Here is a 22,976-nt window from a genome sequence, read left to right on the forward strand (position 1 = left end):
ACACATACATTTGTAAATAAATATGTACAAATGTATGTGCACGTGTGAATATGTATATGTAAATATATATTCATATACACATGTGTGCATGTGTAGAGTAGTATTATGACATATTCAATAAAGCTGACACTTCACATTCCCAAACTTATAGTAACAAATTAGCAATGAGAAACTTTAAGTTAGAAAATGTGAAAGGTTGGTTTTAGTGTGTGTGTGTTGTGTGTGTGTGTGTGTGTGTGTATGCATGTGTGTATATGCACATACACACACACATTCATTCAGTGAAATAACAAAAAGAAACTTCAACCAACTCAAATCTTGTCACAAACAAACATATGCATTCATACACTCATATATCATTGCATTTTACTGTCGTCGAAGGTTCTCTAAACGGGCTTCTAAGTCAGCATCTGCATCGTTGACTCCTGCTGCTGCTGCCTGAGCTTGTTGTTTAGCTCCAGGAGCCAGAGTGCCACTGGCACTGGGTAGTCCTGTATCACAAGAGAGAAATGGAGAGAAACGTAAATAAAAAGAAATTAGTAAGATATCAAATATAACAGGTAATTAAAGAGAGGGATGAGAAAACGCTTAGCTGCGACTCGCATGCAAGTATGATCTGATAGCTGGTATGATGCTTTTGCTAATTGTTTTAGGTGCCTATGTAGTTGCAAGCAGATGCAAACATTCTCTTGATCCCCCTCCCTTCATCTACTGGAAAAACATGGATGTGACTGCTGGAGAGAGAGAGCAATAATTCCAAACGATTTTCCAGTCAGTATTTAATAATGAAATTGGTCTAAATTGTCCTAGTGTTTTTGCATCTTTCTCTTTAGGTAGATAGATACCTTCGGCTATACACCATTGCTCCGCTACATCTTTCTTCTTCCACATTTCTCTTATCAGTGCAAACAGCTGCAAATTTCGGGCAATATTTATATACCTTGTAGCTCACTCCATTGTTCCCTGGTGAACTTTTTGTTCTTGCTTTTCTTATGAACTCATCCATTTCTTTCTGTTTGATGCCACTCAAATCAAATGGTACCCTTGGTTCAGGTGGTTTCTTCAGTCCATGCATTTCTGGGAGTACTTTATTTCTGTCAGAGTCACTGTATGTCTCTTTCAGATGTTGTTCGAGCTCTTCTTTCATGCAATCCAATTTTCCACTTTTACTGTCGGTAAATAGATGTTTCGCATTTTGATAGGGATTGTTCACAAAGCTACGATAGTTTTTCTCTCTCCTTTCTTCTGCTCCTCCTTCTTTGTTTTCTTAGCAGATCTCGATGCCTCTTTTTTATCTCTTCATATAGCTGCTTTAGCCCTTCTCTTTCCTCCTCCTTTGCATCCCTCCATTTTGTTCTGAGTTTTTTCTTCTCTTCTCGAATCTTTGCAATCCGTCTTTCTCTCTTCAATGGTCTGCTCTTTGCTGTTGATTCTACCTTCCCTGTTGTTTTCAGTCCAAATCTTTTCTCTCCTTCCTGGTAGATTGTTTTAGCCAGGTTTTTGAGCTTTTGTTCGTTGTTGCCTTTGAATTTAGTGGTCCTTCTTGCTACCTCGTCGTCAAATTTTTTATAACTTGCCGCATCATTTGCTTTCGGCCACTTAACCTTTGTCCTCTTCACGCCTATCAGTCTTTTTGACTGTTCCAATTCAACTGTGGAATGAACCTCACTATGGTTATTTTCCAGGAGGTTCTGGCCACACGTCTTATGGTATATCAACCTGCGTTGTTGAATTACTTTCTTCTGACACACCTTCCCTTGGTGGATTCTCAGCCCGATGTAACTAGCAAACACCTTTCCGCAGCAGCTGAACTCCTCATCTACCATTCCTTTACCGCTTCCTTTCTCATTGTCCATTTCCGGTTCAAGTCCATTTCATTTTTTTCCATTCCTATTTGATCTTTTATTCTCCCCCCATGGTCCGGAATCATGGGGGCATGATTTCCTATGCTTCTTTGTTGCAATTTTACCCCAGATCGGGCTGCAAGCCCATTTGATCCTTCGTTACGCTGTCGTACTGTCAAGCATCTCTCCGCTTTGTCATCCCTCTTTCTGGATTGTCAGTAAGTCTTTCCCTGCAGTCAGTATCTGAGGAATTTCAACCGTGTTTCGTGGTCTGCTACCACAACTGCTCCTTTATAGGATCCAGTTAGCTCAAGACATCTTCAGGAGGAGCCACATCTGGTTTCAGCCCCTACTCCTCTACCGTTTTGACGTGACAGAGCCCACCCCCCTTTTGGAAGTGTCTTCAGCTCTGGTGTTGGGTGCATGTCTTCTTTCTTCTGTTCCCTGGCCTCTTCGATGTAGCGTCAACGAGTGTCAGCAGGCGACTGACTGTCTTGTCAAATTTCCCTTTAAATACCTGCTGCTAGGCTCCAGCAGGCAGCCCCAGCAAGTTGTCACATGACACTGTCTCAACTGTTTACCTGTGTAAACATCAAAGCTACAAGAATTCCATAATGTGATTTGTTTTAACGATTTCTTAGAGCAGTTGTATATGGCTGGATTTGGCTGGTTTGAACAAATAAAGGGGAATTAATTTCAACTGGTTTGAACACTAAAAGGTTAAATAAATGATATGAGTATCCATATGTAGACATAACCCACCAAAAACCAGGAATATATATCCTGGCACTTCACCATATCAGCTCTCTCCTGCTCTTTCTTGCATTATTGTTTTCTCCCACTCTCACTCTTTCTCTTGTTCTTCCCTCTGGCTGGGTAACCATGTATCTCCTCTACAGTAGCACATCTGTTTCTGTCTGCATTCTTGATCACTCTCTGTTTCTGTCCCCTTTCTTGTTACCTTTCTCTTCCTCTCCCTTGGCTGGGTAACCATGTATCTCCTCTATAGCAAAACACCCGTTTCTCTCTCTTTGTCACACTTTAATCTTTCATCATCTGACACAAGATCACCTCCTTAAATACTTTCTCCCCTCTCAAAATTTTTTGTTTTGGAAGTTACCGAGTGACCCTGCTGGTGCAGGTGCTATGTAAAAAGCATCCAGTCCACACTGGGAAGTGGTTGGATTTTTGGAAGGGTATCCTCACCTGTGCTGGTACCATGTAAAAAGCACTCAGTCCAGTCTCTGGGGTGGTTGCTGTTAGGAAGGGCATCTGGCCATAAAAACCATGCCAAAACAGACACAGTAGCCTGATGTAGGCTTCTATCTGACTGGCTCCTGTCAAACCATTCAATCCATACCAGCATGGAAGATGGACATTAAATGATGATGATGCTGAAGATGAATGAATAATAAGACATTCAACTCAGAAGTGTATAATGTAAGGAAATCATAAATGTTAGATAAAATGGTTAAAATAAAAGATGACAATTTACCAGATAGTTCCTCTGACATCTGTAGACCTAATTCATCAAGAACTTGTGCTACAATTGCATCACTGAAAAGAAACCAGATGAAAAGTTACAACAGAAATCAAACACACAATTATTATACATATTCAGGGTGCAATAGGTAAATTGTCACTATTATATACTTTTAATTTTGTGCATGTGCATTGTTTGTTTTTGATTTTGTTGACTACACAGTATAGTAGGGTCAGTTGGGCACCATCTGTGAGAAAAACAGCACCATGATGCAATTCACTCGGTCAGAAATTTGGAAACAACATGCTGTACTGCTTAGCATTCATCATGGAAGCTCCAATATGAACATTTCAATTGTTTGGTTGTCAATCTGAGGACAGTGTAGAGGATCCGGAAATAGTTGGATGAGTCTAATGGTGATTACAAAGGCACGGCAGCTCGGAAAACACACTCTGATCATTATGATAAGAAAAGAACTCTTAAATTTGTTGGTGAGATCCAGGCCATGATTGATAACGATCCTTCCAAGTCAATCAGGTCCTTCACCAGGGACATGGGAGTGTCTGAGTTTCTTATCAGGCAGGTAGTGCATGAAAACATTAGGTATTCCTCATACAAAATGAGAAAGGGCCAATTTTTATCCCAAGTCATCAAGGACAAGAAGAAAGACCGTGCTACAAAGCTTTTGAACAAACTTAAGCATCCCCTCCAACTGAGCATGCTTTGGTTTTTCTCAGATGAGAAAAATTTCTGCCAGGATCAGATGGTGAACACACTGAACTGTAGGTTTGCTGTGTCTCCAAAACATGTACCGAGAGTGATAGGAATCAAACATCCAGTCAACATCATAGTGTTTGGAGTGATCATTAGTAATGAATGACGGCAATGTCATGCCTCCATTCATCTTCCCACACGGCCTCAGACTCAACATGGAGGCCTACATCAAGTGACTGGAGGAGGTAGTGCTGCCCTGGGTTAAGCAGGTGGCTGCTGGAAGAATCTATGTCTGACATCAGGACTCTGCACCATGCCACACAAGCAGGAGAACCCAGTTATGACTGTCAGACAATTTCTGCGACCACATCACCCCTAACATCTGGCCGCCTAACTTCCCAGACTGCAACCCCCTTAATTATTATGTGTGGGGTGCAGTTAAGTGAGAGACTAACAAAACTCCTTGTAACATCAAAGATGAACTGAAAGCAAGGATTATGGCAGCATTTACAAGCTTAAACAAGCAGACTATCCAGAAGAGTTGCAGGGGATTCTGAAGTTGTCTGAAGGCTGTGGTTGAAGCCAATGGTGATTTTATTGAATAAATTTACTCTTTAGTATTTCAAGATATTTTTATTTGATTTTGGTAAACATATCTGTTAAAATGAGACATCAGTGTTATTTTCATTTCTGCGTTTTTTTGATAACAATTTATTCACTACACCATGTGTGTGTGTGTGTGTGTGTGTGTGTGTGCATGTGTGCACGCATGTGTGTGGATGCAACAAAACCTCCATAAACTAGGTACCCCTAAACAAACTTAATCCTATGAGAAGTAGAATTTCAATGAAGGACAACTTAGAACCATGAGAACACAAGATACAAAAGGTTCACAATCAAGCGACACATCAAATGTACACATTCATCATCAGCCGCTTAACAGATATCATTATGGTTTTGACATCTGGGAAGTAGCATTCAATCTGACAATGTCAACAGTGATAAACATTGCTTAGGAATTAATAGGCAAGAAGCAGAAATGAAACATTAGTGGGAAATACCTGTTACATCTACACCTGCTTATTGTTACATCAATCTCAAACATAAATTATTGTATGTATGTAGCTGTGTGTATACTTAACAAGGACTTACTTGAGGCAGGGTTTTACAACTGAATGCTCTTCCTGTCATCAACCCTTACCTGTTTTCAAGTACAATGTATGTAATTGTACACATATGCTTGTATCCACATAGATATGAGTATGGATGAAGGCATGACTGTATAGTTAAGATTATTTTACAACTGTATGGTTTCAGGTTTGAAAAAAACACTCATTTGTATATAATATATGGGTATGTTTAAATGCACTCGTGTATGTGTGTGTGTACACATGTATATGAATGTTAGCACTAGTGTATATATGCGTATGTGAATATTTCAAACAATGGAAAAAGTTTTATACAGTGAGGAAGAAAAGAAGTGTAATGTACTGACTCTACTGCTCGTATGTGCACCCACAGACACTTGTCAACATCTTTTGGGTTTGGGTGACTAAAGGAATTGCCCTGGGGAAGACAAACTACATACAGTAGGAAGGCCACAGCTTGGAAGTTTGCAGGAGAATAGAGTTAGTCCTTAGTTACTATTATTTGCAGGTCTGCTCTGGCTGGGGGTAGTAGTACTTATCAAAGGCACCAGTTTTGGGTCAAACGACAGAAGATGGTCCTGTGGCTACAAATACATATTAGTCAATGTTCTACCTAGGTCATCCATAGCATTTTATGTTTTGGATCAGAAGAGATAGTTTTTATGACAATATAAGTTGGATGGAGAGAGAAAAGAGAAAATTGGAATCTCTGATATATACGGTTTGATGTGCAGCAGTGGTGTTGCTTGTCAACATTGTCAAATTGTTAGTGTTTTGATTTTGTTTGTCAATTCTTAAAGACATTTCATTTGGAAGCCTTTATGTTTTGACTTACAAATACCTAACAACTCATGGCATGATGTATGCATATGTATGTATGATTAATTATGGAAACAATAAAACATACATTTGTATGGTTTATAATGTATATGATTTATTATGAAAATATTTATTCTTAGAACTATGCATAGATCTATAAGCACATATATAAATAATATATAAGAGTAGAGGAAGAAATAAAAACATGAACATGGCATTGAGCAGATGACGTGGTCAAGTCAACAAAAAGTATGCGTGTGTTCATATATCTATCTATCTATCTATCTATCTATCTATATATATATATATATATATATATAGATAGATAGATAGATAGATAGATAAATAGATAGATAGATAAATGGATATAGATATATTTACACACAAAAACATATATCACATATATAATATAAAACACCTGAACAAAGTAACATATGTTTGATCTGAGAGAGATTTGGATACTATATCTAGAATCTTCCCTTGCAATCTCCTTTAATTAGGTGCTGTTTCACCATGAATCAAAGCAGTGTCCCAGTTCAATGAGGTGACATAGTTGATAGCAGTCTTCCTGGATGGTTGCAGACCAATGACTGAAACCAGTGAAAGAATAAAATAAGGAAAGCTTTATCAACATACGTTTCTTCTTCATCATCTTCTCCCATTGCATCATCAATGGCATCGTTCATCATTTCTTCCTTCATATCCATCATCTCAGACTGTTTCTCAAATTCCATCATGATCTTTTGAATCTGAGGTAACTTCAGCTGAAAGATAAATAAATTAGAAGTTAATACTTTGATATTCCAGATTGTTTCAGGTTTTCAAGTTTCAAATTCGGCAGCCTGCAATCTATTAATAGTTTCATCACTGGTTTTCATATATGTGTGCATATGAGTGAATGTGTATGTATGTGTGTGAGAGAGAGGGAAAAGAGGGAGAAACAAGTGACAGGGCCAATCACAGGTTTACTGCATTTCTAATGGTCAGTGGAACAAAAAAAAAAAAAACTATTTGCTGACAGACTGTATCACTTGTTTCCACAGATTTAGCTGATTTATTTTGATATCAAAATCAAATGTTAACAAATTCTTCAAGAGAAGTTATCTGTCCATTTGTAGGTACCATTTTCTATTATATACAAAGTGGACTGGAAAAAATAAAACAAAAAAAAAACCCCAACAAACAAACAAACAAACAAAGTTGGATTAATTCAGTAGTAATATTATTTCGTTTCTGTGGTGCTTCATTGCCAACAATGACAATAGCTTCTCATTTAGGCACAGGGCCAGTAATTTTTGAGGAGAATAGGTTAGTTGAGAACATTGATTTCAGTACTTGACTGGTATATTGTTTTATTGACTCCAGAAGGATGAAAGGCAAAGTTGATTTGAACTCAAAAAGTTGTAACTAAATACAGCAAGACCTTTTGTTAGAGGCTCTAACGGTTCTTTGGCAAAGTCTTTGAGTTTAGAACAATTAAATACTGCAATATGTATGGACTGGTGCTGAGAGCCTCAGCCTGTTTGAAATAGTAGCTAAATCTTCATCAAATCATACTTTGTCTTAGAAAAATAAGACAGACTAAATAATGCAGTCTTACAGTACACTGAAAAAGATAGGATGGTTTACAGCTGGAAAGTCTTCAATCATAGTTTTGCTCAACTATGGCTAACTTGAATGGTTAAATGACAACATTGCTGCTGTCACTGCCAGTAAGACATTTTTATCTTTATAAACAAGAAAAGAAAAACAAACAAAAATAGCAAACTGTCTACCAACCTGCTTGTTCATAGTTTGCATAGCTCGTGTAACACCTTTCATTGCTTGGGCCATGGCATTATTAGAGCGTAGTGTTTGGATTTTCAGTGAGACAGCTTGAATATTGGCCTTCATTAAAATAAACTTCTTGACATATCGCCTCGTACGCACCAAATCTTTGGCCATGATTTTTACAGCATCCTAAAGGACCATAGATAAACAGAAATAACAATGAATATAAAAAATTTAATTAATAATGGTTACATTTCAAAAGCCTATGAGATTAATCTTGTTATATTTCTGTTGAAATACACTGTCATTGTCTTAAGTACTTCTGAAAATAATGAAGAATTTACTAAAATAACTGTCATTATTAAGTCAGTGTTTGGGACATAAATTAACGTGAAATTCTGACAGAAGGTTTCAATTTGAATCACATTAAAACAAAGTTTATATCATAGAAACATAGGCAGTCTGAGGTAGGTTGGTATCAAAAGGTTGACAAAAATAGATCGACAATATCTATTTTCCCCAATGCTTTTCTTATAATCCTTTTGAAATACAACTTGTAGGTGTAGGTGTGGTTAAGAAGCTTGTTTCCTAACCATGCAGTCTCAGGTTCAGCCCCACTGTGCAGCACCTCAAGCAAATGTCTTCTACTAAAGCCCTGGGCTAACCAAAGCCTTGTGAATGGTAGACAGAAACTGAAAGAAGTGAGTGTGTGTGTGTGTGTGCACTTTTCTTGATCATACAAGAGATGTTTATTACCAGTTTGCCGTGAAAATCACATCTGGCCATGGGGAAATATTACCTTGTTTTTAGTGGCATCTAAAAGCCCTTTCTCTTTAACACTTACTGATTCTCTCCCTAACAATGTATCTTCTCACTTTTTAGTTATGTCTTATTTGCACAATACAGCTTCCTTTATACTCTTTTTCTTTCATCTTTACATTTTAGTGATGAATTAGTTTTTGTGTACATCATCATCATCATCATTTAACGTCTATTGTCCCTGCTGGCATAAGTTGGATGGTTTGACCGGGCTGGAAGGCTGCACCAGGCTCCAGGATGGTTTTCTACAGCTGGATGCCCTACCTAATGCCAACCACTCTGAAAGTATTATGGGTCTTTTATGTGCCATTTGCGTGACACTGGGGTGCTTTTACATTCCACTGGCATGTGTGGCATTTGCATGACACTGCTATCTGCCACAACTGCTATTTTGCTCAGCTTGATGGGTCTTCTTCTCAAGCAGGACATAATGCCAAAGGCCTTGGTCATTGCCTCCATGTTCCTCACTCCCACAGAGTTTTATACAGCTTCTTATTTTTAACAATGAAAGAAAAGTTCTGTGTTATGGTTGCTGTTACTTTTCACCCCTGACAGCTCTGATCAAGCAGACCCAAGTTCGAAGATATTCCAACCAAAACTATTCAATCCTTTTATTCAAATGTACTGTAGCTATGATTAATTCATAAATCCTAACATTTAACAAGACAGCAGGATGTGATTTGACTGCTATTTTGAGCAACCACAAACTCTCCCTCATTAGCTTGTGAAACACACTGTTGCTTGCCAGGTAAACAACCTCAGCACTTTATTAAATTGTGTTTTTATCTTTGCTACTGCATTTTTTTAAAGATTGTAATTTCCCAAGTGGGAACTGAAACTTTTGGTTCGTGCAGTGAGAATATAGAATTAAAACCAACTCACCATTTGGGAAATAGTTTTTCTTTCATAATTCTAATACTTAGTTAAATTCAATATTCTAGAACAAGGGTAACAAGTGGATGCAAATGCAAATTAATGTATGATGTGAATATATGCATCAAGTGTTTAGATGTAACTATCATGATGTACCTAAGTATGTGTGTGTTTACACATACATTCACAGGTTACATAGGTTTTATGTAACTGTCATAACAAAAATATTTTTCATGTAAATTTACACATGCATTAGTGTACATAACAGTGTGTGTATGTGTGTGTGGGGGGGTGTATGTATGTGGTTAACGAAACTGATTACATTTAATAACTGATCCGAAACAAAAAACAGTATGAAAATTAAACATCAGAAATGGAGCAAATTAGCTATTTGGAATTGAAAAGGAAATTAGGGCAACAAGCAATACAAGGATTGACAAAAGATGGTGAAGAAATGGAAAGATGTACCAGAGCAAATATAATTTTAAAAAAAGCATTATAAAATGCTTAAATATCTGCGAAAGCAAAGAATAGGTACTTTAAATATGAAACTGAAGATAAATACAGCAACCTACTAAATGAAGCAAAGGTAGTAGCTGATAGATGACGAGAGTATTTTGAAGAAATTCAGTCACAAAGCAGGGGTAGTTAGCAATGTGCTAAAACAATCAAGAAATGAAAGCCCCTTTAATATTCAGCATGAGCTAAAATGCACTTTAGAAGTTATACAAGCAATCAATCCCCTGGAATGCAATAAATCCCTTAGAATAGACAACATAAATTGCAGAACTGTTGAAGCATGGTGGTGAATGTGTCACTAAAATTTTTGTAAAATTTGTAGAGTTTTCTGTACTATAGAATGGTTAAGTAAATGGATTAAATTGTTATATCATGGCTAATGAAAGGAAATGCTAAGTGTGAAAATAATTGCATAATTAGTGTTTAATGGTATAATTAGTTTAATTAGACACTCAAGCAAAGTTATGCTCTATGTTTTAATTGTGAGAATGAAATAATAATAATGATTGATATGTTTGTTTTTACAGTCATTTTTTCACGCTGGTATGGACAAATAAATAAAAATATGCTGCAGTAGATTTTCTACAGCTGGATGCTTTTTCTGACACACACACACACGCCAGTTGAGCAATAGGGTTGAATGTAATTGACTTACCCTTCCCCTAAAATTGCTGGCCCCGACACTAGAAATCTAAGATCTATTACTGGCAGTTTCATACTAATCTTAACTTAGAGATTAGCGTAACTGGTTTTGTGTAAATAAAATGCAATATAAGAGCTGATCTGTTAGTTTTAAGATAGAAAAAAAAAGCCTTGAACCAAATGTCCTATTCAAACATTGTTATTCAGTTAAATAAGTTTGATTTCCAGGAAAGAAGAAACATTCAAGTTAATATGTAAATGTTAATTTGTTATTTACAACTGAAGAAGTTTAAAATAGCAATCTGTGTATCATACTGATTACATATACATCTTGGAAAGCTAAATTTTTATTGAGCTGGCCAACTAATTGCACCATCAGTGATATTTCAACAATTGTTTTCCAATGTTACCGACAATGGATTTTGTCTTTGCATGCAGTTGCTACTGACAAAACCCCAAAAAGGCAAAAATGTGCATCCACTGCTGTTGGATTTTTGTTTACTACTGATATATTTATGTGTTTTTTTTTTCTAAATACTGTATGTTTGTTTAAAAGGTGGAAGCGCAATGGCCCAGTGGTTAGGGCAGTGGACTCGCGGTTGGAGAATCGTGGTTTCGATTCCCAGATTGGGCGTTGTGTTTATTGAGTGAAAACACTTAAAGCTCCATGAGGCTCTGATAGTGGGTGGTGGCGACCCCTGTTCTACTCTTTCACCCCAACTTTCTCTCAATCTTTCTTCCTGTTTCTTGAGAAATGCTGCAATGGACTGGCGTCCTGTCCAGCTAGAGGGAACACATACACCATAGAAACCGGGAAACAGGGCCCATGAGCCTGGCTAGGCTTGAAAAGGGCGCATAAATAAAAAAAATGTTTATAAGAGATGTTATTTCAAGAAGAATAGTACAGTTAATTTGGCTTTCTGTGTTGTGTCTGCATTAAGTATTAACTATGGTACACAGATTGTGCTTGTAAGTGTTAATATTTAAGCAGTGAAATACTTGGAGCATTAGTCAGACCTTTACACCTACATCACTGGCTTATAAGAAAATACAACACCAGATGACCAAATTTATTTTATAAGGTAATTTTTTTTGGTGGAAAATTCATTATGTGGTTTAAAAGAGTAGACGCCAGAAAAAGTAGAACTCTCTCACCAAACCTTTTCAAAGTATTTTTATAATGCATAATGATATAAAGGCCTGTGAATATTTTGAAGGAAATGCTAAGGTAAAGAGGTAGAGATGTGTTGGGACAGAATGAGAAATTCAGAGATCTAACAAGATGTCTTGATAAGGCTGCAGGATATAGACTGTCTGACGATGGCTTAGCTGGCTAAAACTTCGAAGTCACTGTCAACAATATTGTATAAGAATATATATATATATAACGTTAATCCAAACAAGAAAGCACAAAAAAACACAACAACATGAGGACATGGAACAAATATAGTATTATTGGACGCTCAGGAAAGAAGGAGGGTTCAACGTTTCGAGCGGAGCTCTTCGTCAGAAACATAGGAGAAGGAAAGATCCAGAGAAGGGAAGACAGAGGAAAAAAAATTGCCAATGGTACACACGCGGTCACACACACATATATATACATACATATATACACACACACATACATACATACACACACACACATATACATACATACACACACAAACATACACACACACACACACACACACATATATATATATACACACATACATATACATAGGGACAATTCACAAAAAAATTAAAGACGAAGACAGATGGGGTAGACAACAAACAGATGTATTAGTTTAACGTTCAGGAAGTGAAAAAGTTGAGCCTAACGCTCTTCCACAGAAAGGAACACAGAAAGAAACAAGGACAGAAAATAAAGAATGTGTTGTGGCTAGCGATCTATCATATATATACATATATATATGTATTATACATATTATATATATAACAGCTTCTATCAGCAAAATTCACTCATAGTGTTTGGTTGACCTGGAGCTATAGTAGTTGGCACTTGTCCAAGGTGCCACACAGTGGAACTGAACCGGGAAACTTCTGGCCACACAGCTATGCCATCAACATCACCATTATTGGCTTAATGATACTTTTCCATGCTTGCATACACACACACACACTATCCTATACATAAGGCAACATTTAGACAAACTGATACTTAAAAACTGACACACTTATATGATGTATGCATGTATGTGCCTATTCAAAAAGAAGTTAACTAGGCATGTGTATGAGTGTGTGTGCATGTAAATGGTGGGGGAAGAGGCTATGGTGGAGTAATAGAAACAAAGCAAATGTAAGAAAATGAAAAATTTAGCCTTGCTGTTAGAAACTATATGGATTTAACAGCAGTTTTGTTAGACAGTTGTTTCTAACCCCTGAAGAGATCCAGACCACCAACAGGTCAGAGTTTGGTATAAAGAGATTAGAGACAGACAGACAGATACATAGATAGATAGATGGAGGGGCAAGTAAAGCAAGATAGACAGAACTATCGACTAGGTTTTATGATGTCTGTCTAGATATCTACAGAGATGTATGATAGCTAAATGAACAGATATAAAAAGCTTGATAGATACACAGATGTACAGAGCTAGACAGGCAGACAGTTAGACAGACATATGTAGACAGGCATATGTAGGTAGCTAGAGAAACAGAGAGTTAGACAGACAAACATTGCTATCTAGACAGCTAAACAGACACTATACTAAATACCTGACAGAGACATAGATAGCCAGACAGCAGACATAGATAGCTAGACAAATTTAGACAGCTAAAGCTAGGTAAGCAGATAGGCAGGCAAAGATAGCTTGTCACAAAGATATAGTTAGATACCTAGGCAAAGAGACTAACATAGCTACAGAGACACCCCAACATAGATACCTGACAGACACAGATGTAGATAGCTAGACAGATGGAGATAAAACAGGCAGAAATGGACATAGATAGCTAGACAGAAATAAATAACTTGACAAAAGGACAGTCATAGCTAGATAGCTATATATAGATAGAAAGACACAGACATAAACAGAGACGAAGAGAGATAAGTGGAGACAGATACAGAACACTAAGAAGGTGAGAATTTAAAGAATGAATTATAGTGCTTCAGAAATACACCAGCTTCAGGAAAATTTAGCTGCTAACATTGTCAGTGGTGTCATTCAAAGAATATCAAAGAATTGCACCAAATCTCTTTATCTGAGACAAACAATATATTTCAATCAATGTCATCATCATCATCGTTTAACGTCTGTTTTCCATGTTGGCATAGGTTGGACAGTTTGACTGAGGTTTGGAAACACAGCAGCTGCACCAGGCTCCAATCTGATCTGGCAAGGTTTCTACAACTGGATGACCTTCCTAACACCAACCATTCTGAGAGTGTAGTGGATGCCCTTCCTGCTAACGACTTTATGGAGTGTGTGCATATATGTACATACATATATGTATGTAGCTCTGTGTATATGAAGCTTGCTTTCCAACAATGTAGTTTTATGTTCAGTCTCACCACATAGCATCTTGGGTGTTCTCTATTCAAGTCGTGGGTTAGTCAAAGACTTTTGAATGGATTTGATTAATGGAAACACACGTACGTATGTATGTATATACATACACATACCTGTGTGTGTGTGCATGTGCATGTTTGAGTGTATCCTTGTCTTGATATTGTGTAATAGTTGTAGACAAGGATCACCATCACACAAGCAATTTCATTCATTACCAATCTTTAAGGAAAAGATGTCCAGGCATGGTGAAATATTACTTTACTTAGAAACAACTAAGGATTGACAGCAGGAAGTTGCACTCAGCAGTAGAAAATTTGCCTCAATGAATTTTATATGACCCCTGCACACATGAAAAAGTGGACATAAAATGATGACCATACACCAGAACCTCTTACACACAGCTACACATATTGATTAGTTGTTGGTTATCTTCAGGTCGGCAATACTGGAAGGATCTATGATCAAAGGCATTCTAGCCATGACCATCTCACTTTTCATTCAAGCAAAGTACATCTACAACTATTTAAAGATAATTGAAGGATATGCAGCTGTTATTTTTTGTTAACTTGAAATACTTTATATTGTAGCAAGAGGAGAGAACAATAGAGTCCACTTCCAAGAAACTTAATGTCATGTAATCTTATTTTAATTATATTCTCCTATCAATGTAATAGTTTGGTCTTGAGAGCCACAGTGAGAGATCTATAATGTTCTGTCTCGGTAAAACAGATATGTTACCATTTTAATACATACCTTCCTAAGACTGCCTGTATGAACGTATTCATATTTACTATAAAATCCCAATGATAAAATCTCATTATAACATATAAGATATCATGAGATTTCAGTTAGTCAACACCAACATGCATACATAAAGTTACAGATATTTTAGTAAAACCCCTCTGAAATCTGAGATTGAAAATTAATTGAAAGACAGACAATTTATTTATGAGAAATCTAAGTCACAATGAAAACTGTACAACCTACAAAGCATTTAACATTCTGTACATGTAATAGAAGTTGAATGAGAGAAGTCAGTGAAGAGAGAGAGGGGGACAATATATGATGGAGCTGGTGCAATTACATGCAAGAAATAAAAAAAAAAACAACTGGTGGGAATTGAATCCACATCACCCAGAAGTCATAGGTTTAAACCCCAGTAGCTATGATGTTACTTGTCTTCATTGACATTTGGTTTAAAATATATACTCTTTTACTTGTTTCAGTCATTTGACTGTGGCCATGCTGGAGCACCGCCTCTAGTTGAGCAAATCGACCCCAGGACTTATTCTCTGGAAGCCTAGTATTTATTCTATTGGTCTCTTTTGCCAAACCGCTAAGTTACGGGGGATGTAAACACACCAGCATCGGTTGTCAAGCGATGTTGGGGGGACAAACACAGACACCCAAACATATACATATACAACAAGCTTCTTTCAGTTTCCATCTACCAAATCCACTCACAAGGCTTTGGTTGGCCTGAGGCTACAGTAGAAGACACTGCGTGGCACCGAACCCGGAACCATGTGGTTGGTAAGCAAGCTACTTACCACACAGCTAAATTTGTGCTGATACATTTAATAAATATTGGGCCCAGTGTATTTATTTGACCAGGGGATGGGGGCAGTAATGCTGCCAAAATGGCACCACATTATTGAAGGCTATATATTCTGCAAAGTATTTAACCTTCTGTATATGTATATCAGCAGAGCCTGAAACACTTGAGAGAAATACATACATCCTTCTTTCCCCTGTCTCCTCTTCCCACTACAAGTATTGCAGTTCCTCCTGCTGCTGTTACCACTGCCACAACCAATTTATGAGTATGTTTGGCATGAAGTAGTGATCCTCTGGCATTTTTCGTTATTACATCAGGTCTCTTAAGAGAAGTCTGTTGAATTAACCTTCCTAACATAGGTAATTTTAGCTTATAGGATTTCAGTAAACTTTAATTACTCTTTACTACCATTAGCTAATAGCCTGACATGATTTCTGGGGATATAAGCTAACAGATTCTTCAAGAAGGTTATTATTTATTTACAGACACACACACACACACACACATACTAAATTCAAGTGTGTGGTGTGTACATGTACATGCATGTGGAAGGGGGCCAGGGTAATGAGGTTATATATACTGGCACAGCCTAATCACCCTAATCATTAATGTTAAAAGTCAAACTGGTTTTGGTTTCAAAGGGAGACTATTCTAAAATTTGATCACAGGCTTTTTTTTTTCCACAGATGCAAAAATAAATTTACTCCTTTTATCCTGAGACTACTTAGCCTCAGACAGGCACCACTTCCGTTTTATAGTTTGAGGATACTGAAAATTGCAGCAGGAAGAACAACTGTCTATAAATACCCTAGCTTCCTCATTTTATATGCAAATGTCTAAGGTTTGCAGTGGCAATCTGCCTACAGAAGAGTGAAAGAAGGCAGAAGTGATGTAAGCATTAAAACAAATTATTACACATGAGCATGCACACACACACAAAGATTAATTAATATACAATGATGTTTTATTGTTTATATACATCACATTTTGGAAATTATATAAACAGAAACACAAATACACAAACAAAAACAAAGAATGTACACGAAAATTATCTCTCTCTCTCTCCCTCTCTCTCTCACACACACACATAAATGTATACATATACAAATATAATTTTTAGTTTTCATGTACACGTGGTGTAAACAGTGACCCAATTTCTTTCACAGTCACTGCCAAATTAGCATCAAATAGAGGTATAGCAATGCATATGATATATTAAAGTACATAACACTGTGTGTTCGAAAGAATCATGCCTCACAAGCATCAGCAAAAAAAAAGTACATAGGCAGAGTGCCACATAAATTAAATTTGTAGTGGCACATTAGCATATGGCTCAGATCATTTTTACTGCTTTGTAAGTGACCCATCTAAAAACAATTAGCCTTGAGATTCCTGTTACATCAGTGTTCTGTGAACTGTGAAGAAGTAGTTAGAATTCAGAACTGCCGCCAGCAACCAGTTTAACAAGCAGGCATCTAAATATGAGGGGGTGCTGAAAAGTTCCTGGCTTTAAGGGTATTGCAAAAAGCCTGGTTGGAGGCCCACCATTCTGAGTTCTTTTATAAGGCTTAGAAAAACTGAATGACTGCTGCAATAAGTGTGTGAATCAGAGAGGAATATGTTGCATAAAATCATAATTAACTGATCCTCCTGTATTTTCTTTTACCCAAAAGCAGGAACTTTTCAGCACACCCTTGTAGCCAGATGCCAGCTAGAAACAGCAGCCAAGCCCATATCATATCATATTACATCCTACTGTCTTGTCCAGGAATAGGACAAACTGGATGTGGTCCTAGTTAAGCAATGCCCGAGATAAGGACAAGATGGCTGCAGGGTTGCCAGATTGGACAACAAATACCAGAGTTTGCTACAATTCAGGACTGCAGGCTATTATTTTTTTAATTTGTACTACATGTTAATTTACAATTTTATTGTTTAAAGGGAAGAATTCTATTGAATATCTCATCAAATTATTAATTAAGTAAATTAGAACTAACCTGCAGGCATCTATATATTTCAAATTAGTAACAAAATGTTTATTTTGGACTCCTTTCTGACACAAAGTGCTAGTGTGTGTTTTAAGAAATTGATCTAGCAGCCCTGGAAGGTCATAATTGGAATGCTTTTTATTATGTCTGCTCAATCAAGACTAATCTATGGTTCAGTAATGATGTGTAATGTTTAAAAGTACTATGCATATAATTAGATAGAACATTAAATTTCTTTATAACATTTACAAATAAGAGTCAATTATAAAAACTCAGCAGTTATTCTACATCATCATCATCATTTTAATGCCCACTTTTTGATACTTGCATGGAATTTGCTGATGCTAGAATTTCTGTAGCTGCTTGCCTGACCTCTGTTTCCAAGCAAGATAATATTTCTCCATGGTCAAACATATTTTCACAGAAGATTGGAAATGAAGGACACTGCTTGTGTGATGGTGGCACTCATTTACAACAATCATATGATGTTACAGCAAGGAGACAGTAACACACACACGTTTATATATACACACACATGAGTAGGATGGGTGATAGGAGCCAGCTAGGTAGAAAATCTACCCAAAGCTACTGTGTCTGTTTTGGCAGGGATTTTACAGTTGGATGCCCTTCCTAACACCAACCACTCTACATTGTACTAGCACCGACAAAGTTAGTTTTGGAAAGATTTTTACAGAGTGATGCCCTTTCAGATTCCAACCACATTACAGTGTGGACTGGATGCTTTTAATGTGGCACCAGCAGTGGAACCAGGAGTGGGTGTCCATTAAAACCTTGACTGCAGCTGACTGTTGGATGTTGTTAGCACTTGTGAGGGACATGGTGAACTTGTTGGCCAGAGCTGGCTCAACTCACCATGACTAAATACTGTACAAGTAACACCTAACTCACTGTCAATATTATAACAATAGTACTATTCAATTGCTGCAATAAGAGGAGAGCCAAATCTGCACACATTTTATCCCCTTTGTGCTAGTAGTTACGTCTCCCTCTCTTTGGAACTATTTCCTTTCACAATTCTTCCTCATTCTCAATATCATTCTTTGTTACTCTTTTTATGTATATATATGTATAATGTGTGTGTGTGTGTGTATATATATATATATATATATATATATAAGTGAATGGAGGATTGAATTCGGAACATAAAGAGCTGGAACAGTAGTAGTAGTAATAATAATAATAATAATTATAATAATAATTTCAAACCATTTGTCCTTCTTTTGCCATTTTCTTTATGTTATTTATAATCTTTTTCTCATCAGATTCCATTTTATTTCTTTCTCGGTCCAAATCTCGCATGGCTCTGTTTAAAGCACGTTGATTCTGACGCAGCATCTGCTCTGGCGTCTTCTTGCGACCAAACAGCCAATCCATGCTTATAATATTAAAGCAAACAAAATGGAACCTCTAAAATAAAGCAAAAAAAAAAAAATTCTTGTAGTGAACGTTTTCTCAAATAACAAAAATAATTTTAGATATTTAAAGTGAAACTATCAAACAGGAAGCAAAAACTTTAAAAAAATAAGGTTTAATTAGAGGGAAAAGGCACACTTATGACATATTAGAGGGGCTTTGAAGGCTGGTGCATAAAAAGGAAGAAATAATGACTTGTGTACTGCTGTGGGAAGGCAGAGTACATCAAGATATTGAATTATTCATATATTGAAAACCTGGTTTCAATTCCTGCAGCAGAATACTCTGCTAAGAATATCAAAGTGAAGGTGGCAGTTTTAAACTACATGACAGATTAAGTTCACTACTTAAGAACATGTAGAATTCAAGATGCTTCCACACAGTTTCTGTTTACTCAATTTTGTTAACAATACTTGAGTAGATTTAAAGCTATTGGATTGAATATGGAACTACTATAGTCTTAGATGGCAGAAACAAGTAAAAGAACTTTCTGCACTTGTCACGCCTTGTAAGTGATTCGATCTGAGGCCATGCTGTTACATCATAGTAAAGCCATTTAATCACCCAAAGACACACAAAAGTGGTTTATTTCTAACACTTTTTACACTGTAACTGTTTGAAACTTAGTAATGGGAGAGTCCTTATAGATCTGTTTAACTCTTTAGCATTTAGATTACTCTGTCAAACGTAATACTTATTTATTCCCATTGTTTTGAATTAATACTGCATTTCTCAGTTTCAAGATTTTGATGATGTGATTGATTATTTTTAGAATAACATTATAGGGTAAGTGTGAGAGGCCAGATATGTCCAGTTTGAACGTAAAAATAGGCTGAATATTGGGGCTGGACATCATCATCATCGTCATTTAATGTCCGCTTCCCATGCTGGCATGGGTTGGATGGTCTGACTGCGGATTGGCAAGCCAGAAGGCTGTACCAGGCTCCAATCTGTTCTGGCAAAGTTTCTACAGTTAGATGCCCTTCCTAATGCCGACTACTCCAAGAGTATAGTGGGTGCTTTTTACCTGCCACCGGCACGAGGGCCAGTCAGGTAGTACTGTCATCGACCATGTTTGAATGGTGCTTTTTACACACCACTGGCATGGGAGCCAGTCAGGCGGCACTGGCATCGACCATGCCTGAACGGTGCTTTTTACATGCCACCAGTATGGCCAGTTTAAATATTTAAAAGTTTAAGAGATCACTTGAGGCCTATAAAAACAGCATTTAAAAATAGATCAAATTACAGTAATACAACAATAATTTTGATACATCATAAAATAAATGAAAAGTAAATAATAGTTTTTATGGCTAAAATAGTTCTTCCATGATTTAAATAAAAGAACTTTTTCTGAAAATAAATATAAAATTGTTTAGGAGTTAATACATAATGGTGAAAAATGGGGAATATGTGTCAATAAAGAAAAACACCAAAGGCAAAATTAAGACGAACAAATAGGACATGCAATTTACTTGTCAACTGTAAATCAAACTAATGAGTTTTTTTAGTGTGTTGGTGAAGTATGTTTTATAAAAACACATACATTATTAACTAAGCTAATGATGATCTAGTCAGATGCAATATTGGATTCAATGAAGCTGCTAATGTTGTCATAGATAGAGACCCATGGCAAAAGTAGATTGGCACAATAGTTGAGTAAACAATATTTCTTATCTTATGTAGACTGGAGAAATCAAGGAAAATTTCCCTTTAACCAGATCAGTGGTTGTTTTTGATTTTGTGACACAATGAAGAATAAAATAAAAATAAAGCAAAAACAAAAGAAAAAACACTGGTACACTAGATGAAAAAAAATTACTTTAGAACTTCACATAGAAGAAGTATTCCTTCAGACTTTCCCCAGCCCTTGAGCAAAACAATTGACAATTTGAGCAAAAATATTTTAACTTCAAAATTAACATGTGACATTCGAACTTTCTTGCAGTTTATCAAGCATACACTTGTAAATTAAAATGAGCGGTAAGAGTTTAATATGCACAGTCTCAGTACAGTCACTGCATAACCATGCACCTGTGCATCTTAGAGAGAAAGCTTTTACTGATTAAAATTTGGAGGATGGGGGTTGGGAGAAAAAGAGAACTATTCATTTGTTTCATTAACCAAACTTGTGCAGAGCATAATTATCAATAATGTTTTTCAAGATCCCCGAAGTATTAATATAGATGCTCTAATGCTTAAATCATATCTTTAAAAATTCGCATTGCATCTAGATGCACCAGTGTGTTGTGGCACACTATTTGAGAATTGTTGAACAAGAGATATGATAGCATGTGAATATCTTTTTTTTTTACAAGAGAGAGAATTGAAATTAAAATGTAATATAAATGTAAAAGGAATGTCTCTTAAATGTTGAGGAGCCACTAAAAGTCAAGTAACAAACTTTAGATGTGGGCCTCTCAACCTCCCGAGTTCTACCACCTCTGATTTTTCCCGCAGATGTTCAGTTAGTTAGTTAGTTAGTTAGTTAATTTGGCTCAAAAGCAAATAGCAAGGCCATGTAGGGGGACATGGAGTTAAGTACAGGGTGGTGTTCATGTAAAGAGTTCAGGCCACTTGAGGTCCAGGGAGGCTTTGAACAAAGCGGTCGTCGGCATCTTCACCATCTCGTTTGGCAGCTTGTTCCACGGATCCGCAACCCGGACGGAGAAAGCTCCTCTCCTTCGATTGAGATGAAATCGTCGCAGGTAGAGCTTTTCGGAATGACCCCACAGCCGACGCTCCGGAGCAGGAGTGAAGAACAGCTCTTTCGAGAGGTTACACTTCCCACTTATGATGTTGTGGGCGAGAATGAGATCACCACGGCGGCGGCGTTTTTCAAGAGAACAAAGGTCGAGCGTCCTCAGCCTTTCTTCGTAGGACAAATTTTTGAGACCATGAACCATGCGGGTAGCCAGCCTCTGGACTCTTTCGAGGTGCTGTATGTCTTTGAGGAGATAAGGAGAAGAGGCTTGAATCCCATACTCCAATATGGGTCTCACCAGCGTGACATAGAGTGGCAGGAATATGGCTGCTGTGAGCATTCCGAATGACCGTCGAATCAAAAACAGAATTCCGCGCGCTTTGTTGGCAGCATGGACGCACTGGGCCGAAGGCGAAAAGGAGGAATCCACCAAGATACCCAGGTCCTTTACCTGATCGGTCCTCTCCAGCAGCAGACGACCCGGCTCGAAATCAAGTTGAGTTGCAGGAGTAGAGCCGACAGGCAGATGACAGCACTTCGACACGTTCAGACACAGGTCCCAATCGTTAGACCACTTCCAAATTTGGTGGAGGCATCGACGAAGATCCTCTATACTACCGCGAGGAGCGACCAGTTTGATATCGTCGGCAAATAGAAGGGTGTGTTGCGTGAGGTCGTCGGGCAAGTCATTTATGAAGACTAAGAACAACAAGGGCCCAAGCACTGAACCTTGAGGCACGCCACTGCTCGCACTGGAGACGTCGGACCGCGAACCATTAACTTGAACTTGGAAGGAGCGATCTGAGAGGAAGGCACCAACCCATCGTACAATATCCGGATGGAAACTATATGCTTGAAGCTTGACAAGTGTAGGCGGTGGTTTACCGAGTCAAAAGCTTTGGCAAAGTCCAATAAAACGATGTCAACAGCATCACTATCATCGAGGATGCGCGTCACCAATTCTTCCATTACTAGTAAGTTGGTCAAGCATGATCTCTTCGGCACGAAGCCGTGTTGGGAATCAGTGATCGAGGCTGTGTTTAGGAGGTGGAGCATCATACTTTTCTTAAGGATGGTTTCGAACATCTTGCTGATTATTGATGTAAGGGAAACCAGTCGGTAGTTAAGTGGGTCTTCGCGGCTCCCTTTCTT

General features: G+C 37.4%; 1 protein-coding gene across 2 annotated transcripts in view; it reads right to left on the reverse strand.

The window, feature by feature from the left end:
- Window positions 1-8: 8 nt before the first annotated feature.
- The window catches only part of LOC115210656 (charged multivesicular body protein 2a), a 40,368-nt gene continuing 17,400 nt past the window's right edge, over window positions 9-22,976 (reverse strand). Inside the window, exons 1-5 of one of the 2 annotated variants that reach the window (XM_029779311.2) lie at window positions 18,914-19,081; window positions 7,788-7,967; window positions 6,645-6,772; window positions 3,340-3,401; window positions 9-491 (exon numbers count right to left, since the gene is read on the reverse strand). In XM_029779311.2, coding sequence (XP_029635171.1) covers window positions 367-491; window positions 3,340-3,401; window positions 6,645-6,772; window positions 7,788-7,967; window positions 18,914-19,081 — 663 coding nt within the window. In that variant the 3' untranslated portion in view covers window positions 9-366. Of the gene's footprint in view, window positions 492-3,339; window positions 3,402-6,644; window positions 6,773-7,787; window positions 7,968-18,913; window positions 19,115-22,976 lie in introns of those variants that run through there. The other variant, XM_029779312.2, reaches the window with a different exon arrangement.

The sequence above is a fragment of the Octopus sinensis genome, linkage group LG4 (assembly GCF_006345805.1).
Source record: "Octopus sinensis linkage group LG4, ASM634580v1, whole genome shotgun sequence".
Taxonomy (NCBI): Eukaryota; Metazoa; Mollusca; class Cephalopoda; order Octopoda; family Octopodidae; genus Octopus; species Octopus sinensis.